Source organism: Musa acuminata, chromosome BXJ3-6 (assembly GCF_036884655.1).
Source record: "Musa acuminata AAA Group cultivar baxijiao chromosome BXJ3-6, Cavendish_Baxijiao_AAA, whole genome shotgun sequence".
In the NCBI taxonomy this organism is placed as follows: Eukaryota; Viridiplantae; Streptophyta; class Magnoliopsida; order Zingiberales; family Musaceae; genus Musa; species Musa acuminata.
The window spans coordinates 10668981-10685073 of record NC_088354.1 but is presented as its reverse complement, the minus strand read 5'-3'; the positions used below and the strand labels follow the sequence as shown (position 1 = coordinate 10685073).

The 16093-nt window shown below is 36.2% G+C and overlaps 2 protein-coding genes across 2 annotated transcripts; both read left to right on the top strand.

Annotated features, from left to right (window-relative positions):
• Positions 1-997: 997 nt before the first annotated feature.
• Positions 998-1339, top strand: LOC135640844 (uncharacterized). The gene has a single exon (XM_065155618.1). It carries the CDS (start codon positions 998-1000, stop codon positions 1337-1339), a length of 342 nt encoding a protein of 113 aa, XP_065011690.1.
• Positions 1340-5036: 3697 nt separating this feature from the next.
• On the top strand, positions 5037-15952 carry LOC103987799 (long chain acyl-CoA synthetase 4). The gene is made up of 19 exons (XM_009406215.3): positions 5037-5443; positions 5620-5683; positions 5756-5845; positions 6695-6751; positions 7188-7236; positions 7502-7578; positions 8204-8243; positions 8315-8409; positions 8994-9161; positions 9300-9410; positions 9481-9568; positions 10989-11055; positions 11258-11333; positions 11426-11543; positions 12927-13172; positions 13547-13686; positions 14621-14803; positions 14946-15065; positions 15753-15952. The coding sequence occupies exons 1-19, from the start codon at positions 5301-5303 to the stop codon at positions 15786-15788; spliced, it is 1968 nt and encodes a 655-aa protein (XP_009404490.2). The 5' UTR covers positions 5037-5300; the 3' UTR covers positions 15789-15952.
• Positions 15953-16093: the final 141 nt, after the last annotated feature.

Sequence of the window (16093 nt, the reverse complement as noted above, 5' to 3'; positions counted from 1 at the left end):
AGAAAGCAAATCCAACGCCGACACGGCACGAGAAGGGAAGAAGAAGCTGTTCCATTACATGAGACTTCCAGTAGCATTGAAGCAAACAAACTTGCTCTCACTTTACCTTGTTCATCTCACGTCTTCCAACCTCACGCTTGCACGAGTACCACCATTCGGCATTCATGGCTGTTGGAAATTTCTCGAGACAACAGCCTGTTGATCCCCTAATCCTTTCTTCCTGATGACATGAGCATGAGCTGATCATTTCGTCAATAAGGAAAAAAAGAAAAAAAAATTATTGTATTTTATGACGATTTGGATTCGGCCTCGCCGATTAATTATGAACACACAAACTCGACTTGACTTGTCAAACATCGACAATATAATAATATTTATAAATAAATTTTTTTTTTTATTTTGAAACAAAAAAATAAGTGATAAAAATAAGATTTAAATTCAAGATCTTATGATAAATTATTGGCATTTTGGTATATGTGAATTTTGATCTTGGCCAATTGAATTCTAACTCATAATAAATATATTAATGAAATGTGTTTTATCTAATCTCATATTTATACATCATCACATCTGGACGCTAAGAGATGGATGAAAAATCTAAAACAAATACAAATAAAAATGAAATGAAAATAAGAAAATATTTTTTATAGTGGTATTGTCTTAAACATAGTTTATGATTTCTTCACGGCGGCGTACGGTCGATCTGCCACTGTCACTACAAGATTCGTGCGGGTAACAGATGAGCGGTGTGGATGCGCCATGAATCGATCGTGGAGACTTCGTTCGAAGTGCGCCTTTTAAAGTTTACCTAAACGTCTACCACAATGGTCATTGGAAGTTCTGTTCTCGTTTCCGTGTCAACCCCGCTTGAATCTGCCACCATCGGTCAGGTATATAATCGCGTATCGTTCAAACAAGTAGGCGTAGTAATATCTTCGGCTGTCCTACATAATTCCACATGGCTTCGCTTCCGTCGACCGGAAGAAGCCCGGCGGCGATGGCGAACAAACTCCACCGCTTGTTGACCATCCCATGGAAGCGTGAGATCGCACAGCCGGGATTAGGGCTAGGGTTGAGGTTTCCGGGCGCGAGGTCCCTTGCGTCTTCCGTTCCAACGCCGGAAGAGGCAGCTCGATTCGCTCCCTCTCCTACCCCGTCCAAGCCGGAAGTGGAGGAGGAAGACGCGGCCTCGACGAAAGGGGAAGAAAGCACCACGGTGGACGAAGAGGACGATGGCGTCCACGTGAACAAGCTCACCGGCGAGGTCGGCGGGCCGAAGGGCCCCGAACCTACGCGGTACGGCGATTGGGAGCGCGGAGGCCGCTGCTCAGACTTTTAGTTACTTGAATCAACAAGGCACTTTGAATAATCAAAGGGTGATTTCTTTTTCCCTTTGATTTCCGTTTCGAATTTTGTAGTAATTGATACCTTGATTTTTATGGAAGTCGTCCAAATTGAATAAGGTTTAGTTTTATTAAGGATGATTAGATTTATGTCAAGATCATGTGGGATTCGCTAAAGATGATTCTTTTGACGTAGATTTGGCGAAAAAGATAGATGATAAAGACCGAATTGCTTTGGGGATAGGTGTTTTAGGGTTTAGGGTTGCAATTTTTGTGTTGAGTTGGGTTGCAAAACATGTTAACCCTAACTTCGGCTGCATCAGGCGTATTGTTCTTGAACTTTACTGTGGTGGGATAGTTTTCGCTAGGGATGGGGTTAAGTCAGAGATACTTGCCTTTAACCTGAAATGCATCAAAACTTTGTTTAGACCATTCTAACCGAGTATATACTCATAACAAAATATCTTTTTATGACAATAGAGTTCATGCATCACTTCTATTGGTTGTTTACATGTTAAGCCTTCTAAGGTATATGCATTAGAAATACCGAGTACTTGATAAATATCAGCGAACGTTGTATTAGAAAATGATATGTGCTTCAGGAATAAAATTGTGTTTATTTCCACAACCAGGAATAAGACATATTATTTTTTCTTATGGTAAGGTTTTTTGGTTTTACATTGTGGATGACATATAGATTTGCGGTTCAATTCTTCAACTATTAGATGCCTTCATTGCTCATCTCCTTACCTAATTCCCACGTAGAACAATCGATGCTTCCGATGTACCTGTGAGATGTTTTTGACAAAATTACTACTGTTACGAAAACCAGCATGACATGAATTTAGCTTTTCATTGTGAGTAAATTGATATCATGAACACACAGTTACTGTAGCACACACCTGATTAATTATTTTTAATTTTGTCATCAAGTGCTGATCAATTTCCATTTTACTGGATCAGAATAGTTGGGGAGAACTGACCATCTCTTTTCCTGCAAGAAAAAAATTCTCGGATGGTAGTTCTCTTAAAAGCTAATCTTTCCTTAGGTTCATCTTGATGAATGCTTCACTCATGTGTCATTCACTGTATTTTCACTTTAGTAAAGATTTTAGCAACAGCTCCTTTGGGGTTTGCGTTAGAGGTTTCTGATTTATGTACCTTGGTTTCCTGTTACCTTAGGTTTTGGAACATTTTTGCAGTTTTCTTGTTACCCATTGTTTCTATTTCCTGATTTTTGTTTAGACCTTTCAACTCCTCTGGATGCCATGTTTCATCCATTATTTTCCACCTATGGTCACCCTCTCTATATGTTGTCTTATGGGTTTTAAAGCATTATATGGCTATTAATTCTTGATGTAGCACTCCACAAATTCATCAAATTTATTAACCGAAATAAGTAGTTTTGCAATTTATAATCTTGTGATCCTGTTATGCTTTTCTGTTGGATCCTCATATATATACTACATTTTGTTCTTTTCAAGTAGGAGAAAATGGTATCTGAGATCTTGATGGTATTAATGGTAGATTTTGTGTAAAGAGGGCTAGAAATCCAATTCTGCTAGGAGCTTATTTCGTTCGTATTCTGCCTGGGAGATGATTGTTTTATCCTTGTTAAACTGCTTGCAACTTTCTTGGACATATTTTGAAATTGTAAAAGATCTTGATATGCTGCTTCGGAATACTTTGTAAAGATCAAATTCTCTTTCATAGAGTGGTATTGTAGGTACTCTTGCTAGTCTTTCTAAAAATCCATTTTGCTAGTCTTGCTAGTCTTGTAGGTACTCTTGCTCCTGACAATACAGAACCTGGATATAGTGTTATTCTCAGAAATGGAGAGACTGTTTCCATGAATCTGACCACAACATGAATCAAATTGAGGTGACCTTTGCATGACACCAATGCTCACCCTCTCTTGCCAATATTTGCAGTAACACTAGGAGATGTATAACCATTTGATGTATGCGGTATACCAGATTGGGAGGTATAAATACTAGGTGTCAACTTGTAAAATCATACTTACAAAGATGAGTCTACTCGGTAAGAGTCTTCTGGTAAACATTCGATGTCGTGAGGTCTAAACATATTTTGCAAGAATAGCTTCCGTATCAAAGTTGTCATCTCTCAATTATTAGTCTTTTTATTTCCGTGAGACATAAAAATCAACATTAGACATGGCATGGGTATAGTCTCAATCGAGTTCCAGCTCCTCCTGAGAGAATTCTCACATCAATTGCATTTACTGGATGCAATTTATTTGTGTCCAAACTTATTCTCTTTAAACTGCCAATGCCTTTTTCTGCTGCTGATTTCTGCTCTCAATTCTGTGTTTTTCCAGAGGCCAGACATGGAGTCATCAAATAGATTGCCTGCATCTAGTGTGGCGTATCAGAGCACAAGCAATAGGTACGTGCTTAAATGCGATGTCACGACTCCAGTCTTGAGGTGGTGTAAGCCCTGTTTAAAGGCAAATAGACTCTTGTAGCAGTTTTTGCAAGAACAAGTCACTAAACTGAATGATGTCCCATCAGCATTGAATAATTTCAATATTTTTATTAATGTAATTGGTAGATGCTGAATTTTGTCCAGTTCTTTGTTGATCTGAGCAAACACCAATATAACCAGGTTCCTAGTGTGGCTATTCTTATCAGCATCCAACTTTTAAGCTCTTGGATCTGTGATAATTCCCTGCTGCCCTGCTTCCGCATCTGTGATAAATCATCGTCGCTCATCGCTCAATTCGTTTGCTCTGGTAACAGTTGACACTGCATTTTCTTCTCTCTTGTTGCAGGCTTCCACCATCTAAAGGGTATCCGTAACAATATATTACGGGGGCAAAAACCGGATGATGTAAGATCACAGGGAACAAAGTCAAACTATCTTATGGTATCTGTGCATAAAAGTCTACAGATCTCGGATACGATCAGCTGTTCTTACCGTAGAATATTAAAAGGATTATTCGCTGATGAGAACTGTCGTCATTTTTTTCAATCCAGGACTAGAAATTAATTATCTAGAAAGTAGATTTGACTAATATAAATATAATGGAACAGTTAGCAAAGGTTTTCTTTAATGAAATGCTTGACAGGCTCGCAAGTCTTTTTTAGTACAAATGAGTTGTCCATTGTTGAAGGAATAATATGTATATATAATTAGCTGAGGTCAATAGTGATATATTATTAGACCAATGAAATTGGATAGATAGTTAATTGGACGACTTTGGTGCCGCACGCATCTCATGGATCATAATCTATACAAATGAATTGTAAGGAAGCTGGTGCTACGTGGCAGGATAATTACGTTTCGTACCCGCTCCTCTCACACCCGACCCACCGGACTCCCTTACTATTGGAGAGAGCTTTGCAACGTGGCTCCATTCATAAGCAGGGTAGCCGAGCGGTAGATCCAATGAGTCCGAAAAATATTTCTATAAAGAACGCAAAGAATTGTGATTCGTCGCCATGAAGATCTACCGGCCAAGTAGATGGAGGCAGCTACCTGGAGATCAATGTGGGCCCCGTGCTCTCCCTAATCACAATGAGGTAGCATAACGGGTTCGACCACTAATAAACCGTTTAAATTCTGAGTTGAAGTCCACCAAAACCATCCGCGTAAGAACGTTGCCAACACGGAACAAATCCTCAAGGTCATATATAAAATAGAGTCAGAAGCTTGGACTAGTAAATAGTCTGTCAGAAGTCAGAAACCACTAAATGGTCGTCAATCCTAGCCCATTCGGGCTTGGAGTTTGGACTATTCTTGGCCATCCGGAGCAAGCAAAAGATCTGAAACAGGTAAGAAGACAGACTAGCAACGGAGTGGATCGCAAGCCAAACAATACCACCGAACGAGAGGAGAAGAACGCCGCGACGAGAGTGAGAGGGAGAAGAGGAGGTTTCTTGTCGGACTTGCGACGGTTGGGTTTGGATCTTTGGGAGTTCGGATCGGCGGTGTGCGATGAAATACTTGGTGGAGGTTGAGAAAGGGAGAGAAGGCGATGGTGCTGGGCCCTCCGTCGGCCCTGCCTACCGTAACGTCTTGGCCAAGGACGGCTTCCCGTCGCCGGCCCCGGGCTTGGAGACCTGTTGGGATGTCTTCCGGTAAGATCCTTGTTCTTTCTGATTCTTCTCTTCTTTCTCCCCTTCTTGAATTGGTGACAGTTGAAGAAGAAAGGAGGATCTGATGTTTGATTTATTGATTTTTTTATTGTAATTAAGTTTATGATGACACTGGCGGTCAGTCTACTGACGATTAGCTGATCTGATCGTGTTTGTAGGATGTCTGTGGAGCGAAACCCCGACAACCGAATGCTGGGCCGCCGTGAAATTGTAGATGGGAAGGTTAGTCTTCCATTGCACCGGTAAAATCTGTTTTCGTGGATTGATTGTGAAATGAGTGTCACCGTGCTGCAGGCTGGTGAATATGTTTGGTTGACTTACAAAGAAGCATATGACATAGTAATAGAATTAGGTGCATCCATCCGTAGTCGTGGAGTTGGACAGGTAATTTTATTTGACGTTCTATTTTTCAGATTACTTTCCTGTGCATCACAAATATGGTTTGTATACATAGAATAAAGTGAATAAAACTGTTGTCTTATAAATAATTCTATGTTTTTCTCTTTTTTGACAAGGGGACACCATTACTGAGGTCATAAGTAGGGTATGAGATCATCCACTGAGGCCATTTGCCATAATAGTGGCGAAAATGCACAATTTGTAGATGATTTGGACCCTACCTCCCATAAAGAAAGAGAAATGCTCTACTATCCAAAACAGGGGATGATGGTCCATCGTATGAAGTTTTACTTGTCTTGACAACTATCGCTTATATGACCATTCTTCAAACTTTGTAAGCCACATCTTGTGGAAACAATACTGTATGTGTTATAAAGCTAGTGAAGAAGTAAATTGATGAACTAAATTGATGGCTTGCATGTGAGAAGTAAGCAAAAGCTGTCCCTGAAGTGCCTTTGCCTCATAGTGTCAATAATATTATATCATTTGTGGAATCAATTCATCTAGAATATTGAGAACAAGAAAAAATAAACAGAACTAATGATGAACAAATTTTATTCTGAAACATTTCACTGTTTGGTGATCATGTTAAAGCATAGATTATTTATCAATTTTAATGAGTAACATGCTTCTATATTTGCTGATGCTGATAATTTCTTTAACTTGCAATTGCCATATTGAGAGTGTACAATTATCACTTTATCAGATTTTATACTATAGAAGCCCCTTGAATGAAATCAGAATATCTTGCAGCCTTCATAACTGCAACAATAAGGTATATTCTGATTTTAGATCTTCTAGAAGTAATAACTTTCTCTTTTGCACTTGCTTCAGGGTGGTAGATGCGGCATTTATGGTGTGAACTGTCCTGAATGGATCATGACTATGGAGGTATGTGCAAAAATGTTCAAGTTATATTTGTGGCAATGGAATCGGCTTTTTAGTTGCCATTTTGAAATGCTGCATTATAGAAATTACATTGACCTTTTCGGGTTTTTTTCTCATTGTTGCATGTTAGATTTAGTACAACTTTGTGTTTGAATGATGCACGTTATGTGTACATGTATACTGTATAGGATTCACATAGTAAGCAAGAAGACTGCCAATTATAATTGTGTAGAGCATTTGCAACGATAAATCATCATACACAAACAATCTCATCATCTCAAGTTTCATTGTGAATATCTTATCCTTCATTATCAATTAGCAGATTATCATTCCTTTCCTTTTTTTCTCAGTAATGTTATATTCCATTATTTTTTTAAGAGTAATCCATATTTATGTTATGTGTTGCCCTTAACCTCACTAATGTCTGTGAGTGCTGCAGGCTTGCAATGCCCATGGGATTTACTGTGTTCCCTTGTATGATACTCTTGGTAAGCGGCCATAATGCTCTTGTTGGATATTATAAGCATGTTGAACGATGAGCTAATGCATTAGTTATAATGACACTTGCAAAATATTGCTTTTAAAATTAAGGAAAATGGAAAGTTTAATTAATCAACCAGCTTAAGGAGGTTTGAAGTTTTATACCATAGCAATTTTCCCTGGGAGGTTGTGCTCTTGTAATTTCTGTGTTTTTTCTCTTCTTCTGTGTCTATTATATTGCAATTGGTCATTCCTTTTCCTGTCATGATGTAGGTGCTGGAGCAATAGAATTTATTATATGCCATGCAGAGATTGAAATTGTTTTTGTGGAAGAAAAGAAAATCATGGAGGTACTCATTTTTTCACATACCTCCTGAAGAATTTTACATGGATTTTGTGTAAATTCATTAGAGTTTGTTACTCCTGAAGAAAATTAACCAAATTTTCTCTATGATTTAAATTAACCTATTCCATCAAAACATCATAAAAAGGTTTGTACATGCTTCAATCATGTCAACAGATTGAATCATTTTAATCATTTAACTACTTATATGATCTCTCATTTTACCTGACTGCCCTGTTGAGGCCATCTAAGATTTTTTCCTAAGTTCCATAAAATCTGGAAACTCGGTTGAAACACATGAGACAATATGAGATCCCCCATGCTAAATTTGAGTTTAATTGAAATTTGTAAGTTCACTTTCATAGTTATTATCTAAGTAACTGTTGAAGGAGGTTGGGGCTGATTAGTTTCTTGTACAGATCTTAGCCCAAAGTTTGTATTTCCCAGCACAATACTGCTGAGAAAGGTGGCTAGTTTGTATTTGATTTCCTTTTGTTTTGAATAATCAAATTATTAATTGGCCAATGCCTCATGCCTTATTGTGTGGCATAAAAGAATGGTGTGGACACTTTTCCTTATTCAGTTAAATCATATTCATTAAGTATTAAAATGTTTCATCTATAACTTTGCAGGTGTTGAAGACCTTTCCTAATACGGTCAAGTACCTGAGAAGTAAGTTACTTACAGTTTTATGTCTACTCCCAAGTAAATCTGTCATATTGATGACTTTATTATGTCTGCAGCACTTGTAAGTTTTGGGAAAGTCACCACAGAACAAAAAGAAGAAGTTGAAAAGTTTGGTTTGACCATATATTCTTGGAATGACTTTTTACTCTTGGTATGTCTCTGTTTTCGTTCCTGATGCAGTTAGGCCAAATCATGATGCTTAGAGTCGAGTTGGTTATTGTTGTGGCTTTTGAGTGCATTGTGAGAATTAACTACCAATACTAGTTATTTTTGTGGCACTATTTTTCTTCTTGTTTTTGCAGTACCAAATAATTTAATTAAGAAACTTGTCATCGGTGACATGATTGGTATTCCAACGCTTGAGTCGAAGTAATTGCTCTACATAAGTTAAGCATCATCAATATTTGTATGACCCATGTGGAAAATCTTACAAATAGTGGTTTCATGTATTTACATGTTGGAACAAAGTCAAAATTTTCAGGCTTTTCCACAAACTGTGTGGCTTCTGCTTTGTCATCCATCTCAATGTTGTTATCAGATCACTAATTGTTACAACTTTCTCATTTAGTTTCTGAAGATTGCTCATTCTGTTGCAATCTCATTTCATTCATTGCTGTTCTTTGTTGCAACCGAACTGGGAAATCAAACGCCCATCTGCTGCTTTCATTATTGTTGCAAAATTGTTTTCAAAGATTGAGTTGTTGTCTTAAATATCTCTTCTGTGATTATCTACAGGGCAATAATGAACAATTTGATCTCCCAGTAAACAAGAAAAGTGATATTTGTACTATAATGTACACTAGTGGAACAACTGGCGATCCTAAGGGTGTAATGGTATCTAATGACAGCATCGTCACATTTATTGCTGGCGCAAATTGTTTGCTTGGCAATGCAAAGGCAGAGGTAATTCCTGAAATAAATCTCAAAAGTCTAACCTTTTAGCCAAATTTCATGCTCACTTTCAACCCTTGAGGAACAATTAAATTAATTCTTTCTGCTGATTTGACTTTGCGATTCTTGTTCATATTTTTGTTCTTACAGTTACATGACAATGACGTTTACCTTTCATATCTCCCTTTGGCACATATGTTTGATAGAGTGATTGAAGAGCTTTTTATTCTTCATGGGGCTTCAATTGGATTTTGGAGTGGGGTAAGCTATTTAAGTAGAAGATATTACAGCAGATTAAGTTTCATGAATTTATAAAAGTTATCATCCTCAGGATATCAAATTGTTAGTTGAGGACTTGGGGGCACTGAAACCTACTATCTTCTGTGCTGTTCCACGTGTACTTGATCGAATATATTCAGGTAAAATGTGTAAAAGAAAAAATGTATCATAGACTTTTCCTATTCACCATCATATATACGGAAGTGAAATATTGAATTTTGGCAGATAACCGAAAGTTGAAAAGTGTGAAGAAATTCTTAATACTTGTTTGATTGTTTGACCTCCTATATCTTTCTTTGCATGTTGTTTCCGACTTTCCATTTTGTAATTCACCATTTTCTGTATTAATATTTTAAGAATACTGACATACTTTAGGGTGGTGAATATGGTTTCAATGGTTCCATATTCCAATTACTTTCTTTCCTCACTTCATCTGGGCAATCTTCCCGGCCAGAAGTTGATATTAAAATGATACCAAGGTCACATGAAAAGATGCCCTCAATTAGTATGAGTTTGTGCATCTCTTTGATGATACCTTTGGCATTGGACCAGTAGAAAACAAATCTTCTCATGGTAGTCTCCGAAGAAATGGAACGACACAGCTATGTATTAATCTACTTTAACATCATGCACATCAAATATGCCTATGTTAGTATACTTTCAGCAGTATTCTTTTGAAAGAAGTGAATTCCTTAGACTTGTCATAAAATTTGTTAAATATTTGAATGCATAACCATTCAGCAGGACTGATAATTGTGCAGCTGAGGTTGTTGAAGTCTTCTTAAACTGCAGTGTTAATGCCCCTAGGTCTAAATGAAATATCTTTTAATGGTAAAGTATGAGACATGCACAGGCTCAATAGATCTCGACCTACCTGCCAGTATTTAGTGATAAAACATAAAGCTCCAGCCAAATGTGATCTCAACAGTAGTTTCTCTTTTTTGTATCTAGGTTCATCCGTGTCTATATATTCAGTGACATTTAGAGAAAAAATTTGAGGGAAGCAAATTGAGACATAAATGTTCCTATTGATCAGCTTGGTCCAACAGATAGGATTACTTGAAATGCAGTCAGCTATCGTCTTCTAAAGAGACTCGAGGAAAGTGCATGTGTTGTGAGAAAATGGGTAGAATATGACTTGAGGAAACTTTATTAGAGACAATAAAAGAAACTTGATGGCTCTTAATTTGACTAGTGATTTTGCTTTCAACAGAATTCAATGGCAAAAGAAGATCCATATAACTAACCTTAAAAAGTTGATAGCTTACAGCTAGAGGAAAAAGAAAAGGGCATATCCGGTGCATAAGGTTGCTACCATTCGGGGGTCTACCTCTATATACAAAGGCTTTTTCCATGACTTGAATTTTAATCTCTCAGGTTGCAAAGGAGCCTTTTAGAAACAAAAAAAAAAAAATTAGTGTCTCTTACTACTGATTTGGGTTTCAGAAAAGTTCAATGGCAGAAGATGCATGCAACCAACCTTGAGTGGTTGGAATCTTACATTTTTTTGTTGCAAAGAAGAGTATTCTAACTCATCTTGTACTTTATTTTTATTTTCAGGTTTGCAAAATAAAATATCTTCTGGTGGTTTCCTAAAGAAAATTTTGTTTAATTTTGCCTACAAAAGGTGAGTTTATACAAAATAGCAAATTTACAATCTTTAGTTCTTAGGTCAATGTACTTATGAGTTATGATTTCAATTATTATATTCAACGTACTCTCAGTTACAAACACGTCTTTTTTTACCTTATTACTTTATTATGACAAATGTCCTGATTAATGTGTATCTGGCTCAGTTGAAGCTGATATGTTACATTGGAATTTTGCAGTAAACTGAGCAATATGAGTAAGGGACAGAAGCATGAGGAGGCAGCTCCAATATTTGATAAAATAGTCTTTAGTAAGGTGAAGTGGATTGCCAGTAAAAGTTTGCTTCTTTTTTCAGTTCAGGGATTCTTCAGGATTATTAGTTGATATGTGATCTGTAATGACCATAGGTCAAGCAAGGATTAGGTGGAAATGTGCGCATTATTCTATCAGGAGCAGCACCTCTAGCTACCCACGTCGAAACCTTCCTGCGGGTGGTCTCCTGTGCTCATGTTATACAAGGCTATGGTATGCTAATATTTAAATTTCTTAGCTTATTTCTCTAGTCCTATATCTTTCTGTAATTACAGTGGTGTATTTGCTCAATTTAATGCAACATTTTAAGTAGGAGAAGCGGATGATGTTAGTACAAAGAAAAGGAAAATAAGGCTGAAAAGGCAAAACAAAGGGCATTTCCCCAGTCTATCTTTGTTTAGCCACTTTACTTTTCCTGGTCTGGCTAGAAAGATTTATCTTTGCTTTTCCTGGTTTCTTTAGGAAATATTTTTGTTATGTATATGTTGAATTAGTTTTCCATAGTCTATTAATTCTCATAAATGCTAACATCACCATTTAGCAAAGAGTATGCTGCATGGGATTACTATTTTTACATGCCAACCGTTGCCAACTTGGTGACAGCCATTTTATACTGCTGTACTTTATGGAGTCATATGCTTGCTGACAACATACTAAACCGTCCATGTTACAAAAAGTTACATGCTCCTTACGGAAGTTGCTTATGTTGGACTCTTTTAAAGCCTCTAAATTGGCTCATTTTCTCCTACAAATTATGGTTGTACTCTATAAGTAAAGGCAATTTTCATCATTTTTTTCTTATATTAAACTGAAGAAATCTTTAAATTGTTGAAGCCTATGATAACTTTCTGATTCAAAGGGATTCCTTATATTTCCTTGTTCTCTAATATCTGCTTCTTTGGCATCTATTTTGCATTTTTTTTATGCTGCTTCACTTGTATAAGTTTTTTTTATCTCAATCATTTGCAGCATAAACAATCTTGAATTTAGAACTTGTGACGCTCTAACAATATTGCATTAACCTAAACCTTCATATGACCTTGAACCACTACTGTGCTATGTCGGAGATAACAGCAGCAATGTTTCTGTTTTTGTTGAACAAAGATCCATGTTATCTCTTTGAGGCTCTTTTATTTCCTTTTTCCCAATTCATAACCAAACTTATTTGGACTCACCTCTTTCTCACGTATCATTTGAAGCTTGGAATCAGCATTTCAGCAATCTTAACTGAGCGACTGAGGAATGTTTTCAACTGTGTGATTACCATGCTTTCCAAACCTTAATTAGTGTAAAGTGACAATAAGGATTTTATTGTTTTATTTAATACATCTAAGATTGAAACATCCAAGTGATCTAGTATGCCATCAAGGCTTATATTTGGGTATTGAACTTGTACCCTGCATTTCTTTTAATGAGATTAGTTGGAGTATCAACATCATGATATGGTTGTATGTATTCTTATGCCGTGTCAGTGTAATTTGAATTATTTAAGCAAATTTTATGTATATTTTTGTGTACACACAATGCTTGGCAGGCACACGAAATGATTTTCGATTTTCTTGGGGGTGCTAAAATAGCTAATTTTTTTTGTCTCAGGTCTGACTGAAACTTGTGCTGGCACATTTGTGTCAGTACCAAATGAGTTCTCAATGCTTGGAACGGTGGGCCCTCCTGTACCTAATGTGGATGTGCGCCTTGAGTCTGTTCCTGAGATGGGTTATGATGCACTTTCAACCACACCTCGTGGAGAAGTCTGCATCAGGGGAAGTACTTTGTTCTCCGGTTACTACAAGAGAGAAGACCTAACGAAAGAAGTTATGATTGACGGGTGGTTTCACACAGGTTCTTTTCATACTGCAATCTAGTTTTGGGTACAATGAAGCATATAGAAGATTGTTTTTTTTTTTCTAAATTATTTTGGTTGAATATGATGATCACATTGATAAGTCACCATTCAACCTATTTGGTCATCAAATCTTCCTTCTCCATTTTCAGATATATGAATTATCAATTTAGGACTTAATGTGTAATATTGAATTTGCAATTCTCTTTTGGATCATTATAAAACTCATTTTAGGATCCTTATGCTTTAACCACCATTTAGTTCCATCTTTGTATTTTTTTCATGTATCATACACAACTCCTGTTATATACATCTACCTATTGGCTTCTGTTGTCGCATTCCCCATTCTGAATCTTATTTTGATTATATGCAGGAGATATTGGTGAATGGCAACCAGATGGAAGCTTAAAAATTATTGATAGGAAGAAAAACATTTTTAAGCTATCACAAGGAGAGTATGTTGCAGTAGAGAATCTTGAGAGCATTTATGGTCTTGTTCCAACAATTGACTCAGTAAGTCTCTTGAATAATATCTTGAAGAATGATTTAGATGTTCCATTAAAGAATTTCCAGATTAGCAGTGGTATCTTGAACTCTTTCAGGACACATACAAATAGTTTCTTGTATGCCTTCTCGAAACAAAAAAGCACCACACATCTTTCTCATCACAACAATTTTGCTTCCATTTCATTTTCTTTTATATCTTAGACATTGTGAACTTTTTAACTCAGTTCTTATTAAGAAAGCAGATGGAACATACTACTTTGTCGCATTTTCTGCCATTGTAGAATATCAGAAGCCTTGGTTCTTATTTTGCAAATAGAAGGCTTTCAGATTTATAGACATGCAAGAAACCCCATTTCAGGCATGTACTATTGAAGATGCATTTAAAACATTTTGTCAAGTGAAATGGACCTTCCATAAATGTTGCTATCTGAACACATGCTATATAAGAAAACTAAAATAAAGCCATAAGATCCTAATTGGATGACTGGTTTACACTAGCAAATCTAAGACTTGGATGAGTTGCTCCTTTGGTTAGAATAGAGAATTTTGTGCATGCAAGTAAATCCTTATTACTCATCATGCTTTTCTTTGTGACTGACAGATCTTAATAGGATCATCACTGGATGAGAGTGTAGCAACCAATTTACCTATGCTTGATAAAAGAAACAATGACAACCCTCCCTTTTAGGAGTATCATAGTTTAATCACAATCTGCTCTTCTTGTTTCTCAAGCTATTGGTGGTACTTAATAGATGAATGTTGCGCTTGACACTGGTTTCATTTTCTTCATGCTCTTAGCAATAATAAATCATCATTGCATAATTTTGTTCAAAGAAAAAATATTTAGCCCCAAAAATCTCAGTTTTTCTTCTTTTACCCTCTTCATTATTTGTTCTTTGGATTCATTGTCTTGCCACGAGTAATAATCATCTTGTTGCAGATATGGATTTATGGGAATAGCTTTGAGTCTTTCCTTGTCGCTGTGGTGAATCCCAATCAGCAAGCTCTTGAGCGATGGGCTGAAGAGAAAGGGGTAACCGGAGATTTTGCTGCTTTATGTGAGAATTCAAAAGCCAAAGAATATATACTTGAGGAGATAACTAAAGTTGCCAAATCAAAGAAGGTTGAACTTCTTTTTATTGCACCTAAATTCTGCTTGGTTGTTCTTTTCCCAAGGATTTTTTTATTTGCTAATTTGCTGGCTAAGTGGATTTTTATTTCCTTGCAATTTTATGCTGACGAAGCTTTGCTTTTTTGATTGCCAGCTGAAAGGCTTTGAGATCATTAGAGCTCTTCATCTTGAACCCATACCATTTGACATGGATCGAGGTCTCCTAACTCCAACATATAAAAAGAAGCGGCCACAAATGCTCAAGTACTACCAGGTTAGCTGTGACATCTTGTTCCACTTGTCTATATTTATGTGGTATAAAGGAGATAGTTACGTCCCTGTTTCTGATTGACTTCCTTATCATTTGTTTCTTCAAATCTAGAGGATTACATGTTTTCCTAGAAACAAGTGAAGAAATAACATATTACTATTTCTATAATAACAACAATAATAAAATTATAAGTCTCAATTATTTAGGATCGATTACATGGATATTTTGTTATAATTGAGATCAGTAAAAAATTATATTTACATATTACTATTTCTGTTAGGGTCTTTTTAAGTCTTTTCTCTCTTCTTATTACTAACATTAATAATTTTGTTTCTTTTGAATGTTACATTCATAGGCATGTTAGTATTATCGTAAATGATTCTTTCTTATTTTATCCCTTGTCAAAGCGATACGTAGTTGTTCATAAATAAAAATATATATTTTTTATCTTTCCTAATAATTTCACATATTCATATTAATATTTTCATTTTAGCAACACAAAATTTTGTATATATTGTTTTTTATCTACCCAACACTCTCTTTGTATAACTACATAATTATCTTTTTTCGAGTTAATACCTGTGATTGGTGATCTCAAGTAGTTGAAACTTATGATTTATTATTGTAATAGTAGTTGATACCTGTGACTTAATTAATCCAAGTTCTTGCTTGGCATACCTTTCTTTCCAGAGTGTCATAAACAGTCTGTATGAGAGCGCCAAGTGAACATCTGATGATGCATGAACACTTCCCGAGACGGGCATTGTGGTATCGCGTTGTACACTTATCGTATATTATCAAGTGTTTGATGATACAGTATCAGATAGACTTGTCCGTTATTTAAGACCATTCTTTACATTTAATTCAAAGCAATTTTTCTTGGTGAAAAACTATTGGTGAAGTGTCATGTCCGATTATTTGGAATTAATTCTCTATGAGATCACCAGATGTATTGCTTTCTTTCTTTTGCACGTTTAATTCGAAGCCATTTTTCTTGTGCTTAATTATTTTGTCTAACTTGTATCAAATTA